This window comes from Micropterus salmoides, unplaced genomic scaffold, assembly GCF_014851395.1.
Source record: "Micropterus salmoides isolate LMB-PRFRI ecotype aquatic unplaced genomic scaffold, ASM1485139v1 Ms_hic_scaffold_14, whole genome shotgun sequence".
NCBI classification, from domain to species: domain Eukaryota; kingdom Metazoa; phylum Chordata; class Actinopteri; order Centrarchiformes; family Centrarchidae; genus Micropterus; species Micropterus salmoides.
In genome coordinates this window covers 31075944-31103786 of record NW_024040485.1, presented here as the reverse complement: position 1 = coordinate 31103786, position 27843 = coordinate 31075944, and the positions used below count along the sequence as shown (strand labels likewise).

Here is a 27843-nt window from a genome sequence, read left to right as displayed (position 1 = left end):
ACTGAAAGTAATAGATTCTGTTGGGCCCCATTCGATCTCTGTGTTCAACAGCTCCCTATCTACTGGTTGTGTCCCTGATTATTTTAAAACGGCTTGCGTGAACCCACTTTTAAAGAAACTTGGTTTAGATCCCTCCCTCCTACATAATTTTAGACCAATTTCAAAACTGCCTTTTATTGCAAAGATTCTAGAAAGAATTGTGTCCAAACAGCTGCTCACTGTACTGGAAAATAACAAATTACTTGAAAAGTTTCAGTCTGGTTTTAGGAAGTACCACAGCACTGAGACTGCCCTGCTTAAAGTCACCAATGACCTTTTAATGTCTGCTGATGAAGGCATGTGCTCAGTCCTGGTACTCCTGGACCTTAGCGCTGCTTTTGACACCATTGATCACAACATCATGTTAGACAGACTGAGGCACTGGGTGGGGATCTCTGGTACTGCCCTAGAATGGTTTTCATCCTACCTGTCAAATGGTAAGTTTTGTGTGTCTGTAAACAACTGTCTCCTCGTTCTGTCCAGTTAAATATGGTGTGCCTCAGGGGTCGGTCTTAGGACCCATTTTGTTTTCCTTGTATCTGCTTCCCCTTGGACATATTATCCATAAACATGGCATTTCTTTTCATATTTATGCTGATGACACACAAATATACTTGCCCGTCAGATCCACAGACCCTGGAATGCTGAGTTCACTTAACAACTGCCTTTGTGAAGTTAAAAAATGGATGTCAAATAATTTCCTCCAGCTGAACTCAGACAAAACAGAAATCCTGGTCATCGGGTCCCAGCAGATGGCATACTGCCATCTGCTGGTTCCCTAGTAAATCACATTAAGCCTGTGGCAAAGAACCTTGGTGTTTGGTTTGATAGTAATTTAAATTTCGAGCAGCACACCACAAAGCTTGTTCAATCATGTTTTTATCAACTTAGAAATATAGCAAAAATTCGATCTATGTTAACTTTTAAGGACACCGAGACCATTTTACACGCCTTCATCTCATCACACCTGGATTATTGCAACAGCCTTTTCACCCGTTTAACCCAAAAATCTATTGATCGACTCCAGACTGTCCAGAACTCAGCTGCCAGGCTTTTAACCAGAACAAAGAAATATGACCACATTACTCCTATTTTAGCTTCATTACACTGGCTCCCAGTGTGTTTTAGAATTGACTTTAAAATTCTATTGATCACTTTTAAAGCTCTTCATGGCCTCTCGCCTTGTTATATTTCTGACCTTTTAGTCCCATACGCACCAGCACGTACCTTGAGATCCTCGGGCAGAGGTCTGTTATCTGTTCCAGAGTCTCGACTGAAAACTAAAGGGGACAGAGCGTTTGCTGTCAGGGCCCCGAGGCTCTGGAACAGCCTGCCCGAGGAAACCAGGTCGGCTGAGTCAGTGAACTCTTTTAAGTCCCTTCTTAAAACATACTTTTATAGGAGAGCCTTTCCCGATCTTATTTGACTTTATTTTATTGTATTTTACTAATTTTATATTTATCTTAAATGTGTATTTTAGTCTTTTCAATGTTTTCTTGCTTTTATCTTGTATTGTTTTTGTATTATTGTCTTTTGGGTATTATTGTCTTTACACTTGTTAAAGCACTTTGTAACTTGTTTTTGAAAAGTACTCTAAGTTAAGTTAGATTAGTCAAAGGTGCTCTAGTTATTGGGTTCATGATCCTAGCTTGGTATGTTATGCAGCTTTTATCTTGTCATATGAATATGTGAAACTTGACTTTGTGTAGGCTATTTCTCCCTGAGTTTGTTGTTGCCTTAGTTATTGATTACCAGCAAGTTCCATTTTGGTAGTAGTTCCTGAAAAGATCCTGTTACTGAAACAAATAACTGTAAGTTACTGAAACATACTAAAAACATTACAGTATATACTAAACAAGACATTTTGAAAGCTTGAACTTTGCCTTTTGTCTCTTGTCATGGATTGAATGGGCCCCTCTGACAAAACAACTGGCCCCGTCTTGCTCGGTTTGGGACTGTGAGCTCCACTTTATCTGAGCTGCTGAAGTTAAACTGTGTGGATTTGTGTTGAGATCTCTGCCTGTTAAACTTTGTTTGCAATAAACTTTGTTTTGACATTTGTGGCTCTGAACATGTGACTCCTTACCAGGGACGAGTGAGTCGCTGCGGCAGTCGTACAACATCCCGAGGCTGAAGGGCCGGCCGAGCACCGCCACCTCCATCGTCCCGCCGGCTTCCGGGTCCATCGCTCAGTCTGAACTGGACAAAATGGACAACAGCTTGATAGTTCACTTCTCTGACTCTTCTGCTGTCCAACCTGTTATTTGTCTGTGTGATGTTTAAACGGTGTGGTATCATGTCCAGCCACTCTGACATTTTCACTCTCATTTTTAATTTGACCATTTCACGTATTTAGATTTGTATAAGTTTTACAGGCAACTTTCATATGAAACAATCAACACTGATTTTGCATTTAAAGCAGACATAACGGGTATTTTTTTTACAATAAAGTGAAAACAGTGTGTTCTCTGGTCGTGAATCATCAGCTTAATCTGCAGCTTCTCTGCTTTACGGAGCTTTGTGACTTTCAGCTCATTGTTTATCTGTAGGGATACAGCTTTGCTGTTCTCATGCATGTGCAGAGGGGGGTGCGATGGGTGCTTGAGCACCTGTTCTTTTGCCCTTTGATGCCCAAAGTACCCTTTTGTTAATGAAACATTTAATGAATACATTTTTTAATTTGTAAAGGCCTTTTGTGAAAGCCTGCCCAATCAAGCTATTAATAAAATGAATGAATAATAATTCATAAAATAAATGACCCACATCATGACCTTTCACCTGATGACCTCATCAGTGACGAGCCCTCCTGCTCAGACACAGTTAGTGATTCAGCAGCACTGCCTGCTGGACACCTCTGATAACGCCGGTGAGAGGGATTTCCCTCAATGTGCAACAAACAACATCCCAGCCAGCCTGGACCCTCACCAGTTTGCTTTCAGAACCAACAGATCCACAGAGGATGCCATCTCCACACACCTTGAGAAAAACAACACCTACAGCGGCGGCAACAGGGGGCGGCTGTGGCTCAGGAGGTAGAGCGGGTAGCCCGTTAATTGGAGTTCAATCCCCGGCTCCTCCAGGCTGCATGTCCTTGGGCAAGATACTGAACCCTGAATTTCCCCTGGTGGCTGTTCCAGTGTATGAATGCACTTAGGCTCAGTATTTGAATGTGATGTAGTGTAAAAGCGCTTTGAGTGGTCGAAAAGACTAGAAAGGCGCTATACAAATACGGAACATTTACATCAGAATGCTTTGTGGATTTCAGCTCAGCAATCAACACAATCTCCCCCATGAAACTGATCAGCAAACTCAGCACTCTGGGTTTAAACACAACACTCAAACAGATCCCAGTCAGTTCGGATTGGTGAACTCACCACTTCCACTCAACACGGGAGCCCCGCCAGGGCTGTGTGCTCAGCCCCCTCCTGTTCATGCTGTACACCCACAACTGCAGAGCCCAATGGACACTAAGGACAGTAGCCACCCAGCCACAGCCTGTTCACCCTGCTGCCTTCTGGGAGGAGATACAGAAGTTTCTGCTGCTGCACCACCAGACTGCAGAACAGCTCCCCCCCCCAAGCTATCAGACTCTTAAACTCCAAGTCATCCTCAGCACTGCTCTACTGATTATAGTTTATTTCTGTTTACCATTTTTATAATTGAATCTTTATTAACACTATAACTTGTTATATTGCCACAATAAAACCTACCTACCTAACAGCAACTGTTCCCTGTAAGTTATATCAGCCCGCAGTGTTTCAAAGCAAGCACCTGGGTATTCTCCGTCTTTCTTTTTTTAAACATTTCATGTAGGTTGAAGTTAATTCTGTAGCTGTAGAATGAAGTTTCAACAGTGGAGGCTGGACGCAGATTCACACCACTGAGTTCTAACAGCAGCAGGAAAAGGCATAGAGCATACTAATGTGTTTCACATATAATGTTACATTTGTGCAGGTAATGCTGGAGTGTAAACTTCACTATATCCAGTGAACATCAGGACAGAGCCGCTAATGTTAGGCTAAACCCTGATAGCATCCAGGACCGGCTTCCACTCAGTGAATTTGTTGTTGAACTGGACTTTCAACGTTCCCTGTAAACCCACAAACTAAGGTTCACTCTGATCTTACCCCACATTAATTATGGTGTGTATTCAGACAAAGAGCTAGTTTTTTGGGATTGGTAATTATTTCTGCAACCAAGTCTCCTTAGCTTGAGGTGGAGCTCCTTGTGTTGGTCAGTTAAAAACTTTCTGTTCCATCATCTCAGCGTGAAAACAGTACTTTCATTTTGACGTTTTAGTGTGTAACCCAGAATTAATAGTATACTGGGTTAAAAGAGTTTATTATAAGTAAATTTGATATTAAAAGTCATGGAATATTGATGGTAAAAATATGGTGATGTATTTTTGTTAAAACTGTTGTATGTTGCACATGTTATTTGATAAATAACTAAAAGATAATGTTTAGTTAAAAAAACATGTTATGACGAGTTAATGGGTTGTATATGCAACTTGTTTATCTGTGGTAATTGTGCTGGAGTCTAAGAGTCGGTTTTGATTGGGTGATTCGAGTGGGCATGAGGGGAGTGCATGAGCAGGTGCGGGAGGGGCGAGGTGGAGTGTGTGAGCGGAGTGATGGACAGAGACGAGGGAAAAAGAGTTCGGAGAACTGTGTTAGCTTTGCAGACGAAGTAAAGTGAGAAGGCTTAACTAACGTTCATACCAAGCTGTGGACTAATTTCGGGATTGTCTACTCGACATTCTGTGCTGGGATTATGTCTGCTAGTTCGTGGGAAGTCGAAGAATCCACCGAGGAGTCTTGATTGACTGTTTCACGGGGTATGTAATGCTAGCTAAATAAAGTAGCACAGTAAGCTACATAGTACATTCATTGGAAAAGTGAACGGACAGTATATCTTCAGTTAGCTAGCAAAGCTAATCAAGTGGACTTATAAAACGTTTTCAACGAGGAAACGCTGAAGAAAACCAGATAGCGCTCTGAGCTACCAGGCTGCTCAGAGTTCCTCTGGCCACGTGGGAAAAGGACGCCGAAGGCTCATCTCTTTTGCTCCTGAGGAGTCTGTCCCCGCTCACGGGAATCGACGCTTCGCTCCAGTAGACAGTGACTGACGGTAGACCCATTCACAACAAACTCACAGAAGTGCACCAGTTACCAGGTACTCATTCCTTTTATTTCTCTGCTCATAAACTGAGTGAAACGACCATTTGGTTTTGGGTCTCAACGTACACGAGCCACGCATCAGGCCTGCATCGTTGTTTGAAGTGGTTTTGCCGGCTGTATGTGTGAGTGTTATAGTGTGGGCCCACTGATATTTGTTGCAGTTAAAGTGCATTTGTGGTGTGGTATTATCTTGTAACAGAACTACTGAATCACTGCGGATCTTGTGTGGATATTTGATTTATTGTATATTGCACCAATTGTTTATTTTGCATTTATTTTATTTAATATTTTTCTAAATAATAAGAGACCTTCGTTAATCATATACCAGAGTGGTGTTCGAGTATTTTATTTCAAAGCCAGTTATCATATTTGGGTTTCACATGTTGATTACAAGGGAAGCTAAGATAGTTGACGCTGGGTTTCAGTGTTGATATTAAGAAACAATAATCTAAAAGAACTCAGGGCCCTGCCCATACATACTTGGTAGAGGGTAGGAGCGCTACATAAAATGGAGGCACCGCTGGGATTGTCTTAGCTTTCCAGCAAAATATAGTGTTGATTTGATAGCAAGTAAAATAAGCCCATAAAAAAAAAAAAAACAAACAAAGGAAACAGTGAAAATGGTTGACCATACTGAGTTAGAGAAAGAACTTGCTAATTGGAGCCGTGGTGAGGGTTTAGATAGAGCTCATGCCCTGTTAGTGGTTCTCCCTGAAGAGGTAGAGATAGCTCAAATTGAAGACACTCTCACTACTATAAAGTGCTTAGGCCGTGTGCGTGTCCGAGGGAGGTTGTTCAATGCAAGGCTAGGCAAGCTTATGGTTTTGTGTGAAACTAACGAAGATTTAAGTACTGCGCCTGTTCCTCCCTATGTGCAACCCTCTGAGGAAGAAGAGCCTTGGCCCATAGTCATTCTTGGAGAGTTTTCTCCTACAGCTGAAGACTTCAGTAGCAAATTGAAAGGCTTGTTTCAGGCTGAAGGTAGGAGTATGGATGATCTTCAAAGTCTGCTGAACCCCACAGAATCCATCTTGAGGGCTGTTGGGGATTTCTTAGAGAAGGCAACCAAACCTCCATCTGAGGGTGGAGGTTATCGACGCCTGCGTACCTTTTCCGGAGTCTCGCCTGTTCCAGTAGGTGAGGAGCAATTTGACCACTGGATGGAGCAAGCATGGCTCATGGTCAAAGAGAGCGACTGCTCTGACAAAGAAAAGATAAGAAGGCTGATGGAAAGTCTCAAAGGGCCTGCTTTAGAAATAGTTAAAGCGATGCGAACCACAGAACCTACTGCTAGTCCTGGAGCGTGTTTAGAGGCGCTTGAGAGTGCTTTTGGGACTGCTGAGTCTGGCGATGATCTTTACTTTGCTTTCCGCTTGATGCAGCAGCAGACAGGAGAAAAGTTGTCTGATTTCCTCCGACGTCTGGAGCGGTCTTTGGTTAAAGTTGTCCAGAGAGGGGGCCTTCCTTCTAGCAACATGGGCAGGGCCCGTGTAGAACAGCTGCTGAGGGGCGCCATTGCATCTGACTTGATGTTGATACAGCTTCGCCTAAGGGAAAGAAAAACAACACCACCTACCTTTCTACAGCTCCTGAGTGAAATCAGGGCAGAGGAAGAGTATGAGGCTTCCCGGAAAAAGCTCAACAATACAGTGCATCAAGTGTGTGCAAAACAGGAAGGTGATAGCAAACATGCTGAAATACAGAGCCTTAAAGCTGAGATCAAAGAACTCAAATCCATGGTCACAGCAGTAGTGACAAAGTCGGTTCTTTCTAAAGAAGAGTACTCTGAGCCTGCTAGTGCCTCACCCAGCATTGACGGTAAAGACCCCGAGCTAACAGCTTTAAAGAAACAAGTCAAACGACTGCAGCAGAAGCTCACCAATAAGGTGCGTGAACCAGATGTTTCGCCCAATCCAGCGACAGTCTCTGCCATGGAGGTTTCAAAGCCAGTGTCTAGTTTCCCCAGGAGAACATCCAAAGTTGCAGAAGAGAACTTTTGTTATCGTTGTGGGGATAATGGGCATTATGCTGGTAAATGCAAAAACCCAGAGAACCAAAGTAAAGTAATTAAGAGGCTAATCCAAGCACTTAAGATGTCTAAGGAGGAGCAGCAGTCCAGCAATGCCAAATACACAGAGGTCAACTGCAGTGTGAAGGAAGGTTCTGTAATCACACAACCAACAGTTAGCTTGCCAGAAGGATTGGTTGGCCCCCCAAGCATTGTGCCATTGAAAGTCGATGGGCAGCCCTGTGATGCATTGTTTGATAGTGGCTCCCAGGTGACAATTATTTTTGAGTCTTGGTATCAGAAGCATTTGCCAGATGTGCCACTGCAGCCAGTGTCTGGGCTTGCCCTCTGGGGTTTAACTGAGTCTAATATGAGCTACCCTTACCGTGGGTATGTTGTGGTGGATCTTGAATACCCTGCTGAAGTAACAGGTATCAGCCAGACCCGGACAGTCCTTGCACTAATCTGCCCCAGTCCCAGAACTCCAGGCCAGGCCCCAGTCATTGTTGGGACCAATACCAGTCATGTCCGACGTATGGTCGAGCAATGCACAGCCAAAGGCATTGACCTCACTTCCACTTTTGGTATTCAAGCCTGTTTTGGAGAAAATAAGTCATCTCAGAGTGGGGCTGCTTCTGACCCCGACAGTGAAGAAGAAGTAGGGTTTGTTAGCTGGCAAGGTCCAGGTCCCCTGACCATACCCCCTGGCGGTGACTTTGAAGCGGTCTGTCATGTTGAGTTTAAACACCAGGTTGAGAATGAGATCCTGATGGTTGACTCATCACTGACTGCTCCGCTCCCGGCTGGTGTGTTCCTTCAGCCCATGGTCATTCCTGGGGATGCAGTGAATGTCAGCAGTTTCAGGATTTTGGTCCAAAACCAGTCACTCAAACAGACTGTTATTCCTATGGGAACAGTTTTGGGAAACATGTATACAGTTGAGTCTGTCACCACTATTCCCGCTAAACAACCAGTGTCATCAGAGTTTGATAAAAGTGTCATCAACTTTGGGGATTCCCCAGTGTCCGAGCAATGGAGGGAGCGACTGCGTCAGAAGCTGTCCGAGAGATCCCATGTCTTCTCCGTGCACGAATGGGACGTAGGATTAGCAAAGGGAGTAGAACACACCATCCGCCTGTCGGATGCACGGCCCTTCCGAGAGCGGTCTCGGCGCCTTGCTCCAGGAGACATTGAGGATGTCAGAAAGCACTTGCAAGAGCTCCTGCGGGCGGGGATCATAAAAGAGTCCCGGAGTCCATACGCGTCCCCTATAGTGATCGTGCGAAAGAAAAATGGAACTATTCGGATGTGTATCGATTATCGTTTCCTCAATAGTCGAACAATTCCTGACCAATACACAACACCATGTATCGATGACGCACTTGACTCCTTGTCAGGAAGTAAGTGGTTCTCAGTCCTGGATCTGAGGAGCGGCTATTACCAAATAGCCATGGCCGATGAGGACAAAGAAAAGACGGCATTCATCTGCCCACTCGGCTTCTATCAGTTCGAGAGGATGCCGCAAGGGATCACTGGAGCGCCTGCAACATTCCAAAGACTAATGGAAAAGGCTGTCGGTGACATGCACCTGCTGCAGGTCCTGGTCTACTTGGATGACCTAATAGTCTTTGGAAGGTCATTGGAAGAGCATGAAGAGAGACTTCTCAAAGTCCTTGATCGCCTCGGAGAAGTGGGGCTCAAAGTTTCCCTTGACAAATGCCAGTTCTGTTTGCCCAAGGTAAAATACCTGGGACACATTGTTTCGGCAGATGGTGTTTCCCCTGACCCCTCAAAGATCGAGGCAGTCACCAGTTGGCCTCAGCCTATGGACCTGAAAGGCCTGCAGTCTTTCTTGGGCTTTTGCGGCTATTACAGGCGTTTCATTGCCAACTATTCTGCCATTGTAAGACCTCTGACTGAGCTTACTAAGGGATATGGTCCAACTCAGAAGAGTAAGAAGCATGTCAAAGATCAAAACAAGTCCTATTTGGCCGTTTCTGAGCCTTTTGGTGCGAGGTGGGATCAGTCCTGCACCGATGCATTTCGCCAGATAATATGCTGTCTGACTCATGCACCCGTCCTGGCGTTTGCTGACCCCCACAAACCCTACATTCTACATGTAGATGCCAGTTTAAAGGGACTTGGTGCAGTCCTTTATCAGGACTATCCTGAAGGCCTTCGTCCTGTTGCATTTGCAAGCAGAAAATTGAGTCCGCCGGAGAGGAACTATCCGATTCATCAGCTGGAGTTTCTTTCCCTGAAATGGGCAGTTGTTGACAAGTTCAACGATTATCTGTATGGAGCCAAGTTCACAGTACGTACAGATAACAACCCGCTCACCTACGTGCTCACCACAGCTAAGCTCAATGCTGTGGGACACCGGTGGCTGGCAGCCTTGTCCACATACAATTTTGATATCCAGTACCGCCCAGGCAGACACAATATAGATGCAGACTTGCTCTCAAGAAACATGCCGTTTGAACATGAACAGAATGCAGAGGAATGGGAGACCATTTCACAGACAGGAGTGAAGTCTATATGCCAACAAGTCCACATCGCAAGCTCCTACAAAAGCGATCAGAGGTGTGTAGATCAGTTGGGAGCCTCTCCTAAGTGTGTCCCTGACATCTATGCTTTCCCAACACATGTGGAGCTGAATTCGTTGGGGCAGATGACAAAACAGGAGCTGGTGATGGCTCAAAAGAACGACGCAGTGATTGGACCAACTATCCAGGCAGTGAACCATGGCAGCTGGCCAACAGATACCAGTCCAGAGTTGTCTTGCATGAAACGAGAACTTGGGAAGTTGATCATGAAAGACAATCTGCTGCATCGTTTGGTTAAGCGTCCTTCTGGTGAGGAGGTAAGTCAGCTCGTCTTGCCAAGTGAGTTCCGTGCAGTAGTTTTGAAGTCCCTACATGATGACCTTGGTCACCTCGGAATTGAAAGGACTACTGACCTCTTGAGGAGCCGTTTCTTCTGGCCTAAAATGTCAGTTGAGGCGGAGGAGTATGTAAAAAACTGTGGCAAGTGCATTACTCGCAAGGCTCCTTGTACAAGAGCAGCTCCATTACACCAGATTAGAAGCAGTGGGCCTATGGATCTAGTGTGCATTGATTTCCTTTCGATGGAACCAGATTCTAAGGGGATTAGTAATGTGTTAGTGATCACTGATCATTTCACACGCTATGCACAGGCTTTCCCAACCAGAAATCAGAAAGCGCAGACTGTAGCCAAGATTCTGGTGGATAAATATTTTATCCACTATGGTCTGCCTGCTAGGATCCATTCGGATCAGGGAAGGGACTTTGAAAGTCGATTGATCAGAGAGCTCTTGATGGTGATGGGAATACGGAAATCACGGACTACACCGTATCATCCGCAAGGCGATCCACAACCGGAGAGGTTCAATAGGACCTTACTGTCCATGCTAGGTACTCTCAGCCAGGAGAAGAAGTCTCAATGGAGCCAGCATTTGGGATATTTGGTTCATGCCTACAACAGTACAAAGTGTGATGCTACAGGTTATTCACCATATTTCCTTCTGTTTGGTAGAGAAGCCAGACTCCCGGTTGATTTGTGTTTTGGAACTTCTCCTGATGGCCAAGATGATGTTTGCCATGCACGTTATGTGGCAAAGTTGAAGGAAGACCTGCAGAGAGCTTACCAGCTTGCCTCTGAAGCCTCTGACAAAACTCATTTGAGAAACAAAAGGTCATATGACAAGAGGGTCATATGCCAGCTTTTGGACATAGGTGACAGAGTCCTTCTAAAAAACTTGGGGCTGAAAGGAAAGCACAAACTTGAGAACCGGTGGAGCCCTGTCCCCTATGTGGTAGTGGGAAAAATGCCAAACCTACCAGTGTACAAGTTAAAGCCAGAAGCTGGGACAGGAGGTGTAAAAACACTCCACAGAGATCATATCCTTCCCATTGGACAGCATGTGAGGATGCCTGAGGTGGAAGATGAGGATGGCTCATCGGTTAGGGTAAAGACCAGAAGTGGAACCCGCATGAGGCAAGAGAAAGTTTCGCTTGAGAACCAAGAAGTCTTCCAAGAGTTACAGGATTTCTCTGACTCATCCTCTGATCTGGAGTATTATGTACCTCAGAGATCACCGAAACCCTACCATGCTTACCTGAAGCAGTTTCCGCAAGGCACCAAAAACAGAACAAGGTGTTCACAAGTCACTCAAGAGGATCCAGAGAATGTTCAGGAGTCAGAGGAAAGCCTCGCTGAGGAAAGTTCAGCGGAAGAGAAGAGTGCTAATGAACCAGTTCGGTTTGTGGACAAACACCAACCTGATCAGAATGCAATTCCTGAAGATGAAACTGATCCTGACTTAGAGTCTGAACAGGAGGCATACCCTGTCAGTATAAGATGTAGGGATAAGAAAGGTCCCAGATCTGATACCCGTTCTAAGAGAACTGTAAAACCAGTCCTAAGGCTAACTTATGACGAGCCTGGTAAAAGTAAAGATCAACCTCTTACCATAGTACACAGAGGTGTTGTTATTAAGATAGGAAAAAGCTAAAGTGTGCAAAGCCATGATACACCCTTCCTATTGAGTTAAGTGTTCAGTTCATTGGTCTGTTGAGGACACCAGACATTTAGAGGGGGGAGGGTGTAACCCAGAATAAATAGTATACTGGGTTAAAAGAGTTTATTATAAGTAAATTTGATATTAAAAGTCATGGAATATTGATGGTAAAAATATGGTGATGTATTTTTGTTAAAACTGTTGTATGTTGCACATGTTATTTGATAAATAACTAAAAGATAATGTTTAGTTAAAAAAACATGTTATGACGAGTTAATGGGTTGTATATGCAACTTGTTTATCTGTGGTAATTGTGCTGGAGTCTAAGAGTCGGTTTTGATTGGGTGATTCGAGTGGGCATGAGGGGAGTGCATGAGCAGGTGCGGGAGGGGCGAGGTGGAGTGTGTGAGCGGAGTGATGGACAGAGACGAGGGAAAAAGAGTTCGGAGAACTGTGTTAGCTTTGCAGACGAAGTAAAGTGAGAAGGCTTAACTAACGTTCATACCAAGCTGTGGACTAATTTCGGGATTGTCTACTCGACATTCTGTGCTGGGATTATGTCTGCTAGTTCGTGGGAAGTCGAAGAATCCACCGAGGAGTCTTGATTGACTGTTTCACGGGGTATGTAATGCTAGCTAAATAAAGTAGCACAGTAAGCTACATAGTACATTCATTGGAAAAGTGAACGGACAGTATATCTTCAGTTAGCTAGCAAAGCTAATCAAGTGGACTTATAAAACGTTTTCAACGAGGAAACGCTGAAGAAAACCAGATAGCGCTCTGAGCTACCAGGCTGCTCAGAGTTCCTCTGGCCACGTGGGAAAAGGACGCCGAAGGCTCATCTCTTTTGCTCCTGAGGAGTCTGTCCCCGCTCACGGGAATCGACGCTTCGCTCCAGTAGACAGTGACTGACGGTAGACCCATTCACAACAAACTCACAGAAGTGCACCAGTTACCAGGTACTCATTCCTTTTATTTCTCTGCTCATAAACTGAGTGAAACGACCATTTGGTTTTGGGTCTCAACGTACACGAGCCACGCATCAGGCCTGCATCGTTGTTTGAAGTGGTTTTGCCGGCTGTATGTGTGAGTGTTATAGTGTGGGCCCACTGATATTTGTTGCAGTTAAAGTGCATTTGTGGTGTGGTATTATCTTGTAACAGAACTACTGAATCACTGCGGATCTTGTGTGGATATTTGATTTATTGTATATTGCACCAATTGTTTATTTTGCATTTATTTTATTTAATATTTTTCTAAATAATAAGAGACCTTCGTTAATCATATACCAGAGTGGTGTTCGAGTATTTTATTTCAAAGCCAGTTATCATATTTGGGTTTCACATGTTGATTACAAGGGAAGCTAAGATAGTTGACGCTGGGTTTCAGTGTTGATATTAAGAAACAATAATCTAAAAGAACTCAGGGCCCTGCCCATACATACTTGGTAGAGGGTAGGAGCGCTACAAGTGCCATGAAGAACATATGACAGCCATACTGGCAGGAAACGTTAGTATGAGCAATCTTATCGTGAAGTCACTCATCTCACTTAATTTGGTTCTCGAAGTTTCTTCCCTTGAATCCATGAATATTGAACTGATTTAACAGGATTGAACAGGATTTAGGGTTCAGTTTCAGGGATCCGAACCTGGACTCTGATGTGCTTGTTTTATTAAAGGCTCTGTACTCTGTAAAAACACTGTTCAAAGACCTAAAGAATGAAAATATGGGAAAATCTGCAGACTTTTATACATGACTGACATGTGACCCTATCATTTAAACCACTAAGTACAAATTAAACAAACCTCAGAAAAGACAGTTCAATATATGAGAGACAATAAAAATCAAAAGGAACAGGAAACTGGTTGAAATAAAAGCAGCTAAATCATCTTAAGCTGTCACTGTGGTTTATTTCTTACCTATTTTATAGTTTCAGAGTTTACATGTTGTTTTTAATCTAGGATTACACATTTCTATCTGTCATAGTATTTTTATGTAAAAAAGTATTTGCTGAGACTGCATGTAGTCTGTGCAGGGCAGTGTACTCACCAGTGTTTGCCAGAGATTCTGATGTTTTGTTGAGGAAAACCTGATGAATGTTTCTTCAGAGACAGACAGACTTGTCTCAACAGCAGTCTCTCAGACGGACAGGACTAACAACATTCAACAGAACATAGCTGCTTTTTGAAAATGTCCACAGAATCAGCAGACCATAACACTGTGGGCATTCCAAAGTCTGTGTGCAGTGCTCTGTAAGTAACTGTAAGAATCTTGAACTGGATCAGATATGCGACAGGGAGCCAGATAAGAGATCATTGGTGTCAAACGATGCGGACTGATCAAATATTATGTCTACATTTCACAGGTAGGATTGGGCAGCTGAGGAGATATTATCTTTTGAATAATCATAGGGCACGTTTTTCAGGAGCAACAAACAGAACCTGATCTTATCAGCACTGAGCTGTAAAAATGTTCTGCAGTCCAGTTCCTAATGTGTGTTAAACAAGTCTAGGAGCCTAGATGTTAAATCTGTCCATGATCTTTCCCAAGGGCAGCAGATATAAAGAGAATAACAGGGGCCCCAGAACCGAGCCCTGGGGGACACAAGACAGTGGAGAGAAATCAGACTCGTCACCTGTAGAGACGGGGAAACGTCTGTCAGAGAGATAAAATGGAAACCAGTGGAATGCTGAGCCTGGTATACCCACACAGTCACAAAGCCTCTTTATCAGACATGGGTCTAAATGGACCTTGTGGTGAAATTGTTTTCTCCACCGCTGTCGCCAAGCTCAAAATATAACAAACTGACAGTAGCTGCCGTCGTTCAGATCTCAGGCTGTTAAAAATAAAGGTCGCATTTCTTTATTGAGGGAAGCCGATCCTAAACCAGCACAATGGAACAGAATTGAAGAAAAGGGTGTGGCATCACTGTGGTGACTGCTGCTGCTGCTCTGAGAGATGAGCAAGACACTTAACCCCTAGTTCCTCCAGAAGCGTGCAACCTCTGAAACATCTAGCAGCTGTAAGTCGCTTTGGAGAAAAGCATCAGCTAAAGGAGGAATTATTATTAATGACGTGTGCTTCCAATAAACCTGACATCATTTATACCGACTAGGACAGAGCAATCAGAGAGTCAATCAGAGGTGGGTAGTAAGTGGTTACCAGTAAGTACATAAGTACAAAAAACAGTTTTTTTTTTAACAGAACCTCTTATCAACTCTGAAATGAGCTGTCATCCAAGCTGTGTTAGCAGGAGAGCTTTAACCAGTGCCAGATATTAATATGCTGATCAGATGCAAACATTTAGAAAATCAGGCAAATTATTTTGTTCTACTAATTTTACTTAAATCAAAAAACTACAGATTCTGCCACTGGTGTCTGTTTTGCAAGCTGCAGAAATACTTTCACTTTCCATCAATATTGGATTAGAGGATTATTTAGTCTCTGCAGAACAAATGTAGGCTACACACCGTATATAACGTCAGATGATCAGTGGATATTATCAGAATCCTCTCATTGCGCAGAGCACAGTTTTTTTTGTTTTTTTAATGTAAGGAGACAGTAAATATAGTTGGATAAAACAGTCCTGTTGTGCTTCACATGCGACGCCTATATTCCTCTATATGTAGGCCTATACCCGACCTTATTCAATGAGACGCTCAGTAGTTACTGCCACAATAAATAATTACGCTGTAAAGATTATGTTCACAGATACTTGAGGAATAATCACATTGTATTGGGTGCGTGAGCTGCTGGAGAAAGCGGATCAGACAGATACCAGATACCGCAACAGTTGGAGGCTAGACACCAAGCAACAAAAATCACAGATCATCAACATGCAAAGTGCATTTCCCTGAAGTAACCATGTTACTCAGAGGCTGTTTCTAACCTGATGCACAGTATCAGACATTTTCTATTCCACAAGGAGACTCTAAACTTGGACTAGCCTCTGGCCTGCACACACAAAGCAGAATAGGAAAACTTTGACTCACTGTGATCAGAACACCCTGTTGTTGGCAAACTGGATTTGGTTACCAGGAGATTTGGACCCTTACAACTTCAGATCCCCAAAGTAGGTGACTAACTGACTGAGCTACTGGTGAGGGGATGTTTCCACACACCTCGGACTCCTGAATTGACCATGGGGGTGCTCAACGTCTGATTTTACATAGAACTACCAGTTTTCTCCCAATAAGTTGAAATGTTGATACATTTCAACATATATATTCAAATATTCAATAATATATTCTGTCATCAGTGCTTAAAAAAGGTCCAGTGTGGAATATTTCTGAGGATCTAGCGACAGAAATGCAATATAAGATCCGTAACTATGTTTTCAGTGGTGTGTAAAGACTTTATATATTAAACCTTTGTTTTTATTACTTTAGAATGAGACATTTATATCCACATAACCGCGGGTCCCCCCTTCCGTGGACGTCGCCACATTGCATTGTCAGCGCTACAGAACACGTTTCGTCACTACCTTCTTCTTGTGCCATTTCTGGTAGAATTCAGGCAGTGCAGACACTCACTATGTTGAACACGTACGTTAGAAGAAGCAGCAGTAATATACTGCAGAGTTTTTCAAAGTAAAAGCTCAGTTCTACTCCAATGAAAGCATTGCACTAAACAAGCTTGTTGTGCTTTTATTTTGTAAGCAAAACCACTAAAGAGGAAGTGATTTTGTGAGTAAGTATTTATTTATATTTTTTGCCGCTATCAAAGCACCATAATCTGGCAGCGAGCCAGATATTATTGTTGGCGGGCAGTTTTGGCGAGTGTCCATAATCACAGACAGAATTAACGTGTTTCCCTTGTCAATGTTTGTATAAACATTAATTTAATATGTGGTTTATAATGGACTGTGGTGCAGAAACAGTGTTTCACACTCTTTGCTTATGTTTTCCATGTTATCTGTCGGTGGCCAAGCCACAATAACACATGGTTTTACTGAATAATTAAGTAAATATTTTTAAATAAATCTACCTAAAGAAACCTCATTTCTTGACTGGCCACTCTCTGCTGTCTTTACCTTTTGTGCTGTGTCAGCCACCGTAGCTGTCCTACGCTCTTTGAAAGTGTAGGGGGCAGCGGTAGACTGGACCGATGGTTGCAATTCACAACCCTCGCCACTAGATGCCACTAAATCTTACACACTGAACCTTTAAGACAATTTTGATGATTGTGCATTAATACGATTTTAAGAAAAGCGGTAAAATGTTGCATAATTTGACATTTTTAGAGCAGGAGACAATTGGAGCAAAGATGCAGATGAATCCAGAGATTAAAATGATGAAAGAAGTTTGCAAAAACATAAAGCTGCTTTTATAGCAGCACCATAAGGTCAATGGGTGCCATTTTTTGTGTAGTTTTTTAGTAGTAGGTGGAAAGAAAGAACAATGAGCCCTTAAAATATTACAATTCAATATTAAAGGTCAAATAAATAAAGCAATATGTATACTGGTATTTTCAAATATGTCACATCATTCTTTAATTCTTTGGGGTCTCAACATGCTGATTTTCTGTAAGAGATTTTTATTTCAGGTAGATTATCAAAAATAGTTGCCAATTCATTTTCTGGCAGTTGACTAATCGTGTCAGTTTGTTTTCTTGTTTCATGTTATTTAAATAACAGTAAAATGCTAATTATAGTAATATAACTATGTGGACACAAACCGGTTGACCTGCTGCTTTCACACGCCGTCTCATTTCTGTCTAATTTCTTATAATAAAAAAAGGTTTGAAGAAATGTTTAAAACTGAATTTTTTTAATATTTTCAGTGATTTACACATAAATGATTTGGGATTAAATCGCTTTACATATAAAGCGTTTCATTTATTACTACCTGGAAGAGTTATTTACAGTTACGCAGTATATTGTATACATTTATTTTAGTGCCTGTGTCAACTTTCTTGTATTTTGGATTTTTGGCAGCTTAAAACTTCATTAGATGAACAAAGAATCAGACTCACAGCTGAGTTTGTGCTGAAATAAAGGACACCGTGTATGAGGGGTGAGGACAGTATAAAAAGGAAATAAACAAAGACAATGTTTACATGTAAACATTGTCTTTGCAGAATGAAGCTGGATTTAAGACTGAAATATAAATGCATTAATAACCATTAATAATAATAATAACAGTATTATCAGACAATTATACTTTTACTTTTTTAAACTAATGTCTGGGCATTTTCATGCCTTTGTTTAGCACTGGTGACCTGTCTTTTTAGTTTAACATTTTCCTAATCAATTTCTTTTTTAAATTTTTTTTTATCTTAATTTTTCTCTTTGATGTGTCTTATTATATTGTCACAGGTTTGTGCAGGGAGGCAGGTTGGCAGACCAAATGCAGGACACGTAAGCTGACTGGTAAAGTTCAAAAGGTTTATTAATAAACAAAAAGTGAGCACACTTACAACGTAGTGGCTGAGCCCAGGGAATCCAAAATCCAAAGAAACAAGGTAATCCAACAGAAAAGGCCAGAAACAGGTGTACAATCCAAAATCCTAACAACTGACAGGGAACAAGCAAGACGAGACTGAGCAGACAACACTACAACACACTGTAACGACCCGACAAAGACTAAACAGAAACACCAGGTATATACACAGGGACTAAGGAGCAGGGCGGAAGCAACACAGGTGACAGGGATCAAGGTTAACGAGGCAGGCAGAGAGAGAGCCGGGGGGAGAACAGAGAGACAGAAACTTGACAGGCAGACATGGGGCAAAATGAATAACCAACACAGACAGAACACATGTTACAATGTACCAGAACCTAAACGAGAACACAGAACAAAAACAGAGCACTGAGCAGACTAAACCAAAATAAAGTAAACAAGAACTAGGAGCGAATACTAAAACATGAACTAAGGACCAGGACTAAGAACAAAGACAGAACTAAAACCCAGACTCCCCCACAAGACACACAGACAGGATCATGACATATATTTTTATATCGCTTTTCTTTTTTAAACGTTAATCTTGCCTAATAACTTCTATTTTGGTTATTTGGTATTGCTGGAATTTTTAAAAACATTGTCAAGCACCTTGTATTGTTATTTTACACAAAAGGCGCTCTACAAATAAAGTCTGAGTATTTTGATCAAAACTAACTTTAAATGTGAGCGATGAAGAGGAAACAACCTGCAGCTCTGAGTTTGGACACCAGGGGGCAGTGAAGCACCGAGGAGAGCTGGAGTCTGCAGACAGTTAGAGGCAGGAAGAGTTCCAGCAGCAGAGTCTGAGAGGCTGCAGGCAAACACAGGAGGGAGAAATGAGCTTTTCAGGGGCCACAGCAGATTTAATGTTGGGCCCCAAACCTTATTTCTGCTATTTTTATTTCTGTGCAAAGACTGAAAGATGATTCACAGATTCTGTTTGTCCGCAGTGATTAAATGAAGGTCAGGAATTTGTGAAGAAATTCATTTGAATATCTGATAATTGGAATCTGATCAAACCTGCCACGCTGCGGTTAAACCTGACCAGCTGTTACTGTACTAGTTTTGTCACAGTCCAGTGTTTCCATCAGCAGCAGTACTCTTTATTCTATTAATTATATAGTAAAATGTGATTTCTTCTTTTATCCCCAGGCCTATTTCTTTTACATACATAAGACATAATAGAAGAGCAGAATAACTGAGTAAGAAGCTGATATTCCTGTTTACAAAGCCGTACTGAACAATGTAAATCTATATATCTAAACACTTTATGAACGGTTATATTTAGATTGTCAAAATAGATAAAATAAAAACACTATTTAATTCTCAGTGTTCAGGTTTGCTGAGTTAATAAAGCTGCAGCTTTAAACTGTGACACTGGTGTTAATGGTGGCAGGAAGTTGTCCAGTTAATGCTTCCAGCACAAAATGTGTACAAACGAGTTAGCAGCTTCTCTCTTTATGTCGAACACATTTCTACTTGTTGGTCAGAATAACTGAAGTGTCGGTGTCTCAGTATGGAGACTCTGTCTCAGTACATCACTCTCTGTCCTGTTTGGTTCTTTGGTATCTGGGTCTGAATGGATCTCCTCTTTGTCTTTGATATTTGGTCAGGTCTTGGTTTTTAATTAGCTTCGACACAAAGAAACAAAGATTCCTGATCGCTATGGACTCTAGAATAGTTTCTCTCCTCTTTCTATTTTAGCCATGTACTCAGCCTTTTCTCTCATGGTTATCAGGGACTGAACTCGTTTCTTCCAGCCTGGCTTGGCCTCAGATTTCTCTCCCTCAATCAGCATGTCAATGTACTCTGGAGTGGAGAGAGGATTTGGCTTCAGTTCTATCTCTTTAAGTCTGTTTAAACACTCAGAAGACTTCTTTATCAGTTTCACCACCTCAACCTGACCACCATCATATTCAGCCTTCAGTTTATCAATCAGTGCCTGAACAGGTCTCTTAGCCTCTGAGGCTTTCAGGTACTTTTCTTTCAGCTTTTTCACGGTTTGTTTTTCTTTTACTTCCTTATACTCCCATTTGTACTTCTGATTATAATGTACATTCCAGAAACATTTGCCTGGACACTCAGTACAGTATCCATCTGATCCCATTGCAGCACAGTGTCTTAAATCTGCATCATTTGCATATGGACAGGGATAGTGACAGGTGACATGACACTGCTGACAGTTGGTGAGGTAATTTCCAGTACCAGAAAAATCTACTTCAAAAGGCTTCATGACGGTGACTTCAAACTCAAAGTTCTTGTTTCTTTTCATCTCTGCCTCGTGCTCTTTTAGTATTTCACTTGTCTCTTTTATCTCCTCCAGCTTGGCTAACTGAACTTTAACCTGCTCCTGCAAGTTTTCAACTGAATTCTCGAGCTGCTCTCTTTCTCTGAGGACCTCCTTTGTCATCGTCAAGCTTTTACTTTCTATGAGATTCAAAGCAGCAAAGAACCTCTTCATGCTTTTTGTCCCCATGTTCCAACACATCTGATCAAAGCCTCCATCTTCATCCTCATCATCCCCACTCATGCTGCCTGCTGCAGATGATTTGTTGTCTGCAAACAAAGCTGAGTTATTGAATTTGAAGTGAACTGGCAGCCCGTCTCTTGTTTTAGGACATGGGACACCTGAAGCATTGATTGCCTCTAGAACTGGTGGACGCTGGCTGTCTGCGAATGTCACCAGAACCCTGATGTTTTCTGCCACATCTTTGCCAAAGATTGAGAGCACAGAGTCAAACACATATTTCTGTGTTGGTGTGAGTCGAGGTAAAGAAGCCTGAGCTACAAAACACACAGCGTCAATTTCACTGACACCAAGCTCAGCAGAGAAGAGATTACACAGCTGTTCTGTGATGCTCTCATCTCTTATTAAGCCTCTTGTATCTCCAAACTCTGGAGTGTCAACAATGGTCAGAGAGTATTCTGTTTTAAAACCCTCCTGGTGGTTGATTTTGTACACAGTGACTTCAGAGGTCTGACTTTCAGCCTGTGACGTCGACTGACCCTCATCAATTAGTTTGAATCTGTAATTGTCCTTCCACTCTACACCAACAATGTAGTTGATCAGTCCATTGATGAGAGTCGCCTTTCCAGATCCGGACACTCCAAAAAACATTATTGTGCGATTTTTCCTTGTGCTTTCTTTGCCAAAACTGTATCTTCTACATCCATCAATGTCCGTATCTTCTTCTTTCAGAGGCAGTTTGTAAACTGAAGGTGATTCAGAATTTATCCTTTCACTTCTACTTTTGAGGAGTTCTGTGAGACGTTTAAATTTCATTGTGCAGACATTAACAGAGATGCTCTCCTTGCTTCTTCCAGCTGCACCACAGTCACATCTGACCCTGACAACATATTCTGTCTCTGGCTGAAGCCCTGAAATGATTGCCTTTTCAGCTCTCGACATCATTTGCTTCCATTGGAGATCTTCCTCTTTCACCCCGTTGTCTGTTTTGGCGTACTCCACGATGTAGCTCAAAATCTGGACATCTTGTCCAAGCTCAGCAGGTTTCTCCCAGCTGACTGAGATCTCACTTGAGTTTGGATCAACTTGAGGTTTTCCAGGAGGGCTGCAAGGTAAGGTTTTAATGGAACCACTGACTTCATTGGCCGGCCCAAAACCTGCTGAGGTCACTGCTCTGCATCTGAACATATACTCTGTGTTAGGACTCAGATGGCTCACTGTGACTTCTCCAGCTTTTGATGCTGTCTCTTGTTGCCATCCATCCTCTCCTCTGACACAGTACTCTACAGAGTAGGAGGTGATGTTCTCTGCTCCAAATCTGGGCGCAGAAATCTTCAGTGTCACACTGTTGTGCTTTATGTCACTTGCTGTTACTGTTTCAGGCTTTGAAGGCGGCTCAAAGTTCTCATTGACAGAAAAGCCGTCTTCATAAAGGTAGATGCTTGAACCTTTCTGTGTCTCATTTGTTAATCCCACTGTCAGGAACTTTATGTTCTTGTTCTCCTTGTTGGCCTCTGCAAAGTCACTGAAGAGCTTTGCTTTATTCCTCATTGCATCTGGCACTTTGTTTGAAAGATACCATTGTTCTTTCTCTACATCTCGAGTATGTGCATCTTGAGGGTCGTCTGGTTCGGCTGTTTGTTTTAAGTAGTTAGATAAAGCTGAGAGGTACGGTTCAGCACTTCCCAGGGAGGTGAAAACAAAACACACAGCATGATCTGCACTGAGGGTTTCTTCACTAAGAACATTCTGAGAGGGGACGATCTTGGTGTTTTTCATCATATTGGTAAACGATTTTAAGATGCAGATTTCTGTCATTTTACAGTCCAACCACTCGTTCAGGTCTTTGCTGTTGAAAGGAGAAGAATGTCTCTTCTTCAGGATCTCTGCGAGCACAGCCTCCTCTTCTCCTCCTCCTCGGATTGATGGAAGTTTCTTTGCCAGATTTTGTTGGAATCCGAGCTTGAACTCAGAGCACATCTCTTTAAAGGTTTTAATCTTTTTGCCAATCTGTGGGAACTGCTGTCCGGTGGTGGTTCTCATTGTGTCATTGCACCTCATTTCCAGCTCACTGAAGTCCTCCAGGACTCTCTGTGATTCCTGAACTAATCCTATACTTATCTGACGGACCAGTTTTGCAGCAGAAGAATCTAAACTTGTCAGTGGCAACAGCCAGACTTTCATCGGTACAGCCTTTTCTCCGTTGGCTCCCAGTAATCTTGGCAGGCTTTGGTAGACTTCTACTGCATCCTGAAAGGACACAGGACTTTTTTCAAGAGCAAAGTCTCCAAAGAATCTGCAGGAGAATTTCTCAACATTTGCTCGGTCCTTGTCTTCCAGTTTCAGGGAACCTTCACCCTCTATTGCAAGGCTGGGAATCTTCTTGATCATCATCTTCAAGTTCCCCTCAATGTCTTGATGATCTTCTTTTTTAGACACCTCACGGTCAAAGACAAAGAAGGCTTGTGCCCCATAAAGAATGGCTGTGACTACATGTGTTGCTAATCCTTTATCAAAGACATATGGATGCTTCATATTGTCTCTTCCAAGGTGATCCATCGACAGTTCCTGGACCTTTGTGGTACTTTTGTACGTCAGAGTTACTCTGGCCTGATTTTTGGAAATCTTACTGTCGTTCAGGTATTTGGCCGATCCATCAACCTCAACCAGTCCACTCAAGAAACTTGCCTTCAGGGAAGCTTCAACGTTTAGTGCTGAAGATTTGTCCTCAATTGATTCAGATGCAACGATCTCAAAGTCAGTGTTCGGTTTTGGTCTTTCTCCTTTATCTTTTTCCAGGTCATTGCGGTCCCACAGCGTAATGCCTGCCAAAAAGAAGAGGAGAAGTCAAACTGCCTTTTATTGCATGATAGTAAGGCTTAGCTTTTAAACACAAAATCAGAGAAATTCTAAGAATAAAAGTAACAAAACAACGCTGGCTGTTTGTAAGAACCCTCTCTGTGTTATATTAAGAAAAGCATCAATTCACAAATTAAAATAGCTTCTTCCTGACATTCTTTAAAACAAAACATGTTGGTAATCTCTATCAGAACAAGAGACACATGATTTTCAGATAATTAAAATGAAGCAAAAGTGATCAAACGATCTGAGATGAAAATGTTGTTGAATGTGGCTTTAAATCCTGAAAGTTTTAAGTATCTTCACATGTGAATCCTTACCAGGGACGAGTGAGTCTTTGCGGCAGTCGTACAACATCCCGAGGCTGAAAGGCCGGCCGAGCGCCGCCACCTCCATCGTCCCGCCGGCTTCAGAGTCCATCGCTCAGTCTGAACTGGACAAAATGGACAACAGCTTGTTAGTTCATTTCTCTGACACTTCTCTGTGTGATGGCCACAGCAGGAATTAAAAATATTTGGTAATATCACGTCCAGACACCCTCACATTTTCACTTTAATTTGACCTTTTTACTCATTCAGTTTTAATTTACTTTCATATAAAACAATCAAACTCTGATTTTAAACAGCTATAATAGATATTTTTATAATCACAATGTGAAAACAGTGTGTTGTGTCTCTGGCATTGATGAAGCTCCAGAGAATTATCAGCTGAATCCCCTCAGATTTACGGAGCTGCAGCTGAATCAGAACGCTGCTGCTCGAGTCCTCAGTAAGATCAAAAAAGTGGATCACATCACTCCAGTTCTGAGGTCTTCACGCTGGCTTCCTGCCTGTCAAACAGTTCATTTTAAAATATTAATGTTTATAGAGCACTGAATGGTTTAGGGCAAAAATACACTATATTACCAAAAGTTTTGGGTCGCCTGCCTTTATGTGCACATGCAGGTTAATGACATCCCATTCTTAATCCGTAGGGTTTAATATGGAGTTGGCCCACTCTTTGCAGCTTTAACAGCTTCAACTCTTCTGGTCTCACGAGGTTTAGGAGTGTGTTCATGGGAATTTTTGACTGTTCTTCTAGGAGCGCTTGATTTTATACACCTTATTGGAACAGCTAAATCCAATGATTCAGAGGGGTGTCCCAATACTTTTGGCAATATAGTGTATATTTCTGATCTTCTGCTGCGTTATGAACCATCCAGACCTCTCAGGTTGTTTGGGATCAGGTCTGCTTTTTTTCCCAGAGTCAAACCTAAACAACAGTTTTTATGCTCCGTATATCTGGAACAAACTCCGAAAAAACTGCAGGTCTCTTGAAGACTTTCCTGTTTGACTCTACACTGAAATGGAACTTTTATTGTTTTATCTTGTTTATATTTTCAGGTTAACAGGTTAAATGTCTTTTTATAGTGCGCTATGTTGTTTTTATCTTTTAACTTTGACTCGCCTAGTTGTTGAAATGTGCTACAGATATAAACTTGCCACCTCTTAAAGCGTTTACTTCAATATGTCCATATATTTTACTGAAAGCTGTTGCACTTACACCCATACACGTGGAAATACTCTCAGAATGGTAACAAGAAAGCCTACTAAAGCGAATTCCAGCATTTCTGTTTGTTTTCTGTGAAGTTACTGTGAGGCATGTGAGATGAGCTGCTGTGCTGAGCTGCATGTCGGTAAAGAGAACTGTGAGAACAGTTAGTAGAGGAATGTGAAAAAGCTGGAACCTCAGCAGGAACTCTTCATCTGTCTGCCCTGTGCTGCTGCTGTCAGGGATCAAACCTGTACCATGCTGCCCTCTGCACAAAAATCATTTACAGGCTTAGTAAATATCATAGGAATAAATAGCCATACTAACTTAATTAAATCTCTGAAAATCGCTTTTGTAATTGTTTGAGTTGCACATACCAAAATAATAGATTTAACCGTTAATTTTTTTTTTCAATTATCATTTAATTTTTTTTATTTCACAAAATGAAATTAGTATTTGCCTGACAAATACATTTCTTTAGATATCCTTAATATTTTTGGTAAATTTCTATCAAAATATTTGAGAATGGATTAAGTCTAATGATTAGTTACAAGAACCACAATTATTACTTATTCCAACTTAACATTATTTAAACTTTAAACTACTACTTAATAAACTGAGTAAGTTGCGCGCCACATGTACGCTAATCATGTGGCCTCGTGGGAAATCTGCCTCTCTGCCTTGGCAACAACCAACAAGTGGCAGCAAGAGGGAATGACACACCACAAGAAGCACCTGGAATATTCCTTGCTAACCCTGGTAAGTTAAGTTTCCAGCTAGTAAAAGTTAATGAATATTCACACTGGTGGTAATTTTCTGAAACCGTCGTAGCCATGCTGTCATAGGTAACTTAAGTTAGAGGGTTTGCTGCATTATAAACTAACGCTAATGTCGACAATGAAGCTAATGTTAATGTAAGCACAACCACAGCTAACCATAAAACTTTGCATGGTATGTTTGTGTATTTATATTGGCGATACGGCTACGGCCTTACGAAAAGTAGGAAACGAGTTTGAGAGGTGGAGGGGGAGAGGGTGTAGCTCCTGCGCGCATACAGTCTATGCTGCACGCACACTCAGGGCGAACGGCACGAGCAGACAGTTAAGAGACAGCAAAGTGAAAAGACGTTTTACTCGAGCTGAAAGCAGATGCAAAGCAGCGGGTGTGGGAGAAGTTCGGTGAAGACATGGAGAAGGACTTTCGGTCGGCAACAAAGTGTTTCTGGAGAACTGTCCGCCATCTCAGGAGGGGGAAGCGGGGAACCGTCCAAGCTGTGTACAGTAAGGATGGGACCCTGTTGACCTCAACTGGGGAGCTAATTGGGCGGTGGAAGGAACACTTGTGGAACAAGTCACGAGGAAATCTAAAAATATTTTATCAAGTGTTATGTATTCACCTTGTCACTTATTTACCACCTCGCACACAGTGTCTTTCTTAATAGGGACACGATTCATCCCATTTCACCGCTAATATCACATATGACATCTATAATAGGCTTTACGGGTCTGCAACCAGCCAGAACTCTCTAACAAGTCAAGATGAACATTCTAAAACTGTTTGAATCTCAGAGTTTCTCATCCTTCAGTAGAGGAATGTGAAAAATCCTCTGTAGTGACAAACTTTGCACAGATACACGTCAGTAAAATCAAGGTCTGACATTTTAAACAGTTGCAACACGTCTGAGTGGAGGGGATCTTTACCAACTGTGAGACTATCCTTAAACCACAAATTAAACAAACCTCAGGAGAGACAGTTCAATATATTTTAGAGAGAGACTAAAGAAACAGGAAACCGGTAAAAAGAAAAAAGTAAATCATCTTAAGCTAAGGTTAGCTGTGACTGCACTCGGTGTTTTCTTTTCTTCCTGTTGTATAGTTTTAAAGTATAGAGCAGTATATAAAGTATATACACATGTCAAAGTTTACATGTTATTTCCCCAAAAAATTACACACCTGTCATAATATTTTAAATGAAACAAAGTCAGATTCTGGTTTTAATTAAATTTGGCCAACTAACAGTGTACTCACCAGTGTTTGTCAGAGAGTCTGATGTTTTGTTGAGGAAAACCTGATTCAGTTTAAATTTTCTTCAGAGACAAACAGAGAGACTTGTCTCGACTGCAGCCCTGCAGTCTCTGAGACAAAATTTCAACTTTGTATGAGAAACTATGATGTTGAAGCTCTCCTCAACAGGACCGACAGGACAAACAACATTCAACGCAACAGACACAAGAACACAGCTGTTCTGTTCGATCTGTATCTGATCTTTCACAAGGGCAGCAGATAGAAAGAGAATAACAGGGGACCCAGAAACGAGCCAGTGAGGAGGAATCAGACCCCATTTTTAGTTTACAAGATCAAAATATAACCGACTGAAAGCAGCTGCTGTTGTTCAGATCTCAGGCTGCTAAAACAAAAATAAAGGCCACTATTTCTTTATGAAGGGGAGCAGAGTGTGTGGACCGAACCACAGCAGCTTTTAGAGCAAAGAAACCATGAACCAAACCTTCACTCAGCTGATCCTAAACCACCACAACTGAACAGACGTGAAGAAAACGGTCATCAGTGTCACTGCTGCAGCTCCTCTGAGTTAGTAATGACGTGTGCTTATATTTTCATATCGTTCATACTTTAACTAGAACTGAATGATCAGAGAGTCAATCAGGAAGCATTACAAACGGGTGGGTAGCAACTCGTTACCAGTTAACTGTACTTTTACTCTACCAGTATTCTTTTGGTCCCAGTAATTGATTTTTAAATGCAAAATGAGCGGACAGCTGT

General features: G+C 42.1%; 3 protein-coding genes across 5 annotated transcripts in view; 1 reads left to right on the top strand and 2 right to left on the bottom strand.

The window, feature by feature from the left end:
* The window catches only part of LOC119902686, a 28551-nt gene extending 10110 nt beyond the window's left edge, over positions 1–18441 (bottom strand). Inside the window, exons 1-2 of the mRNA XM_038719013.1 lie at positions 18185–18441; positions 2126–2238 (exon numbers count right to left, since the gene is read on the bottom strand). Coding sequence (XP_038574941.1) covers positions 2126–2225 — 100 coding nt within the window. The 5' untranslated portion in view covers positions 2226–2238; positions 18185–18441. The remainder of the gene's footprint in view (positions 1–2125; positions 2239–18184) is intronic.
* Positions 4354–11820, top strand: LOC119902683. Its single transcript, XM_038719009.1, has one exon. The coding sequence runs from the start codon at positions 5840–5842 to the stop codon at positions 11759–11761; it is 5922 nt and encodes a 1973-aa protein (XP_038574937.1). The 5' UTR covers positions 4354–5839; the 3' UTR covers positions 11762–11820.
* A 43-nt stretch (positions 18442–18484) lies between the features above and the next one.
* LOC119902684 lies at positions 18485–27191 on the bottom strand. Of its 3 annotated transcripts, XM_038719011.1 has the most exons (4): positions 27091–27186; positions 24184–24362; positions 23854–23966; positions 18485–23499 (listed from the first exon to the last, which is right to left on the bottom strand). In XM_038719011.1, the coding sequence occupies exons 3-4, from the start codon at positions 23951–23953 to the stop codon at positions 19880–19882; spliced, it is 3720 nt and encodes a 1239-aa protein (XP_038574939.1). In that variant the 5' UTR covers positions 23954–23966; positions 24184–24362; positions 27091–27186; the 3' UTR covers positions 18485–19879. The 3 variants fall into 3 exon arrangements, with proteins under 3 accessions (XP_038574939.1, XP_038574938.1, XP_038574940.1); XM_038719010.1 differs by lacking the exon at positions 24184–24362 and having other exon boundaries at positions 27091–27191; XM_038719012.1 differs by lacking the exon at positions 24184–24362 and having other exon boundaries at positions 23840–23966; positions 27091–27109.
* Positions 27192–27843: the final 652 nt, after the last annotated feature.

What these genes read in the sequence shown, in the direction of transcription:
- LOC119902684 (XM_038719010.1), bottom strand. Translation starts at nt 23,953, where the DNA reads ATGGACTCTGAAGCCGGCGGGACGATGGAGGTGGCGGCGCTCGGCCGG. An exon ending in CAAAGACTCACTCGTCCCTG is followed by an intron (nt 23,500 to 23,853) that starts GTAAGGATTCAC and finishes TCTTTTTGGCAG; the next exon opens with GCATTACGCTGTGGGACCGC.
- LOC119902683 (XM_038719009.1), top strand. Translation starts at nt 5,840, where the DNA reads ATGGTTGACCATACTGAGTTAGAGAAAGAACTTGCTAATTGGAGCCGT.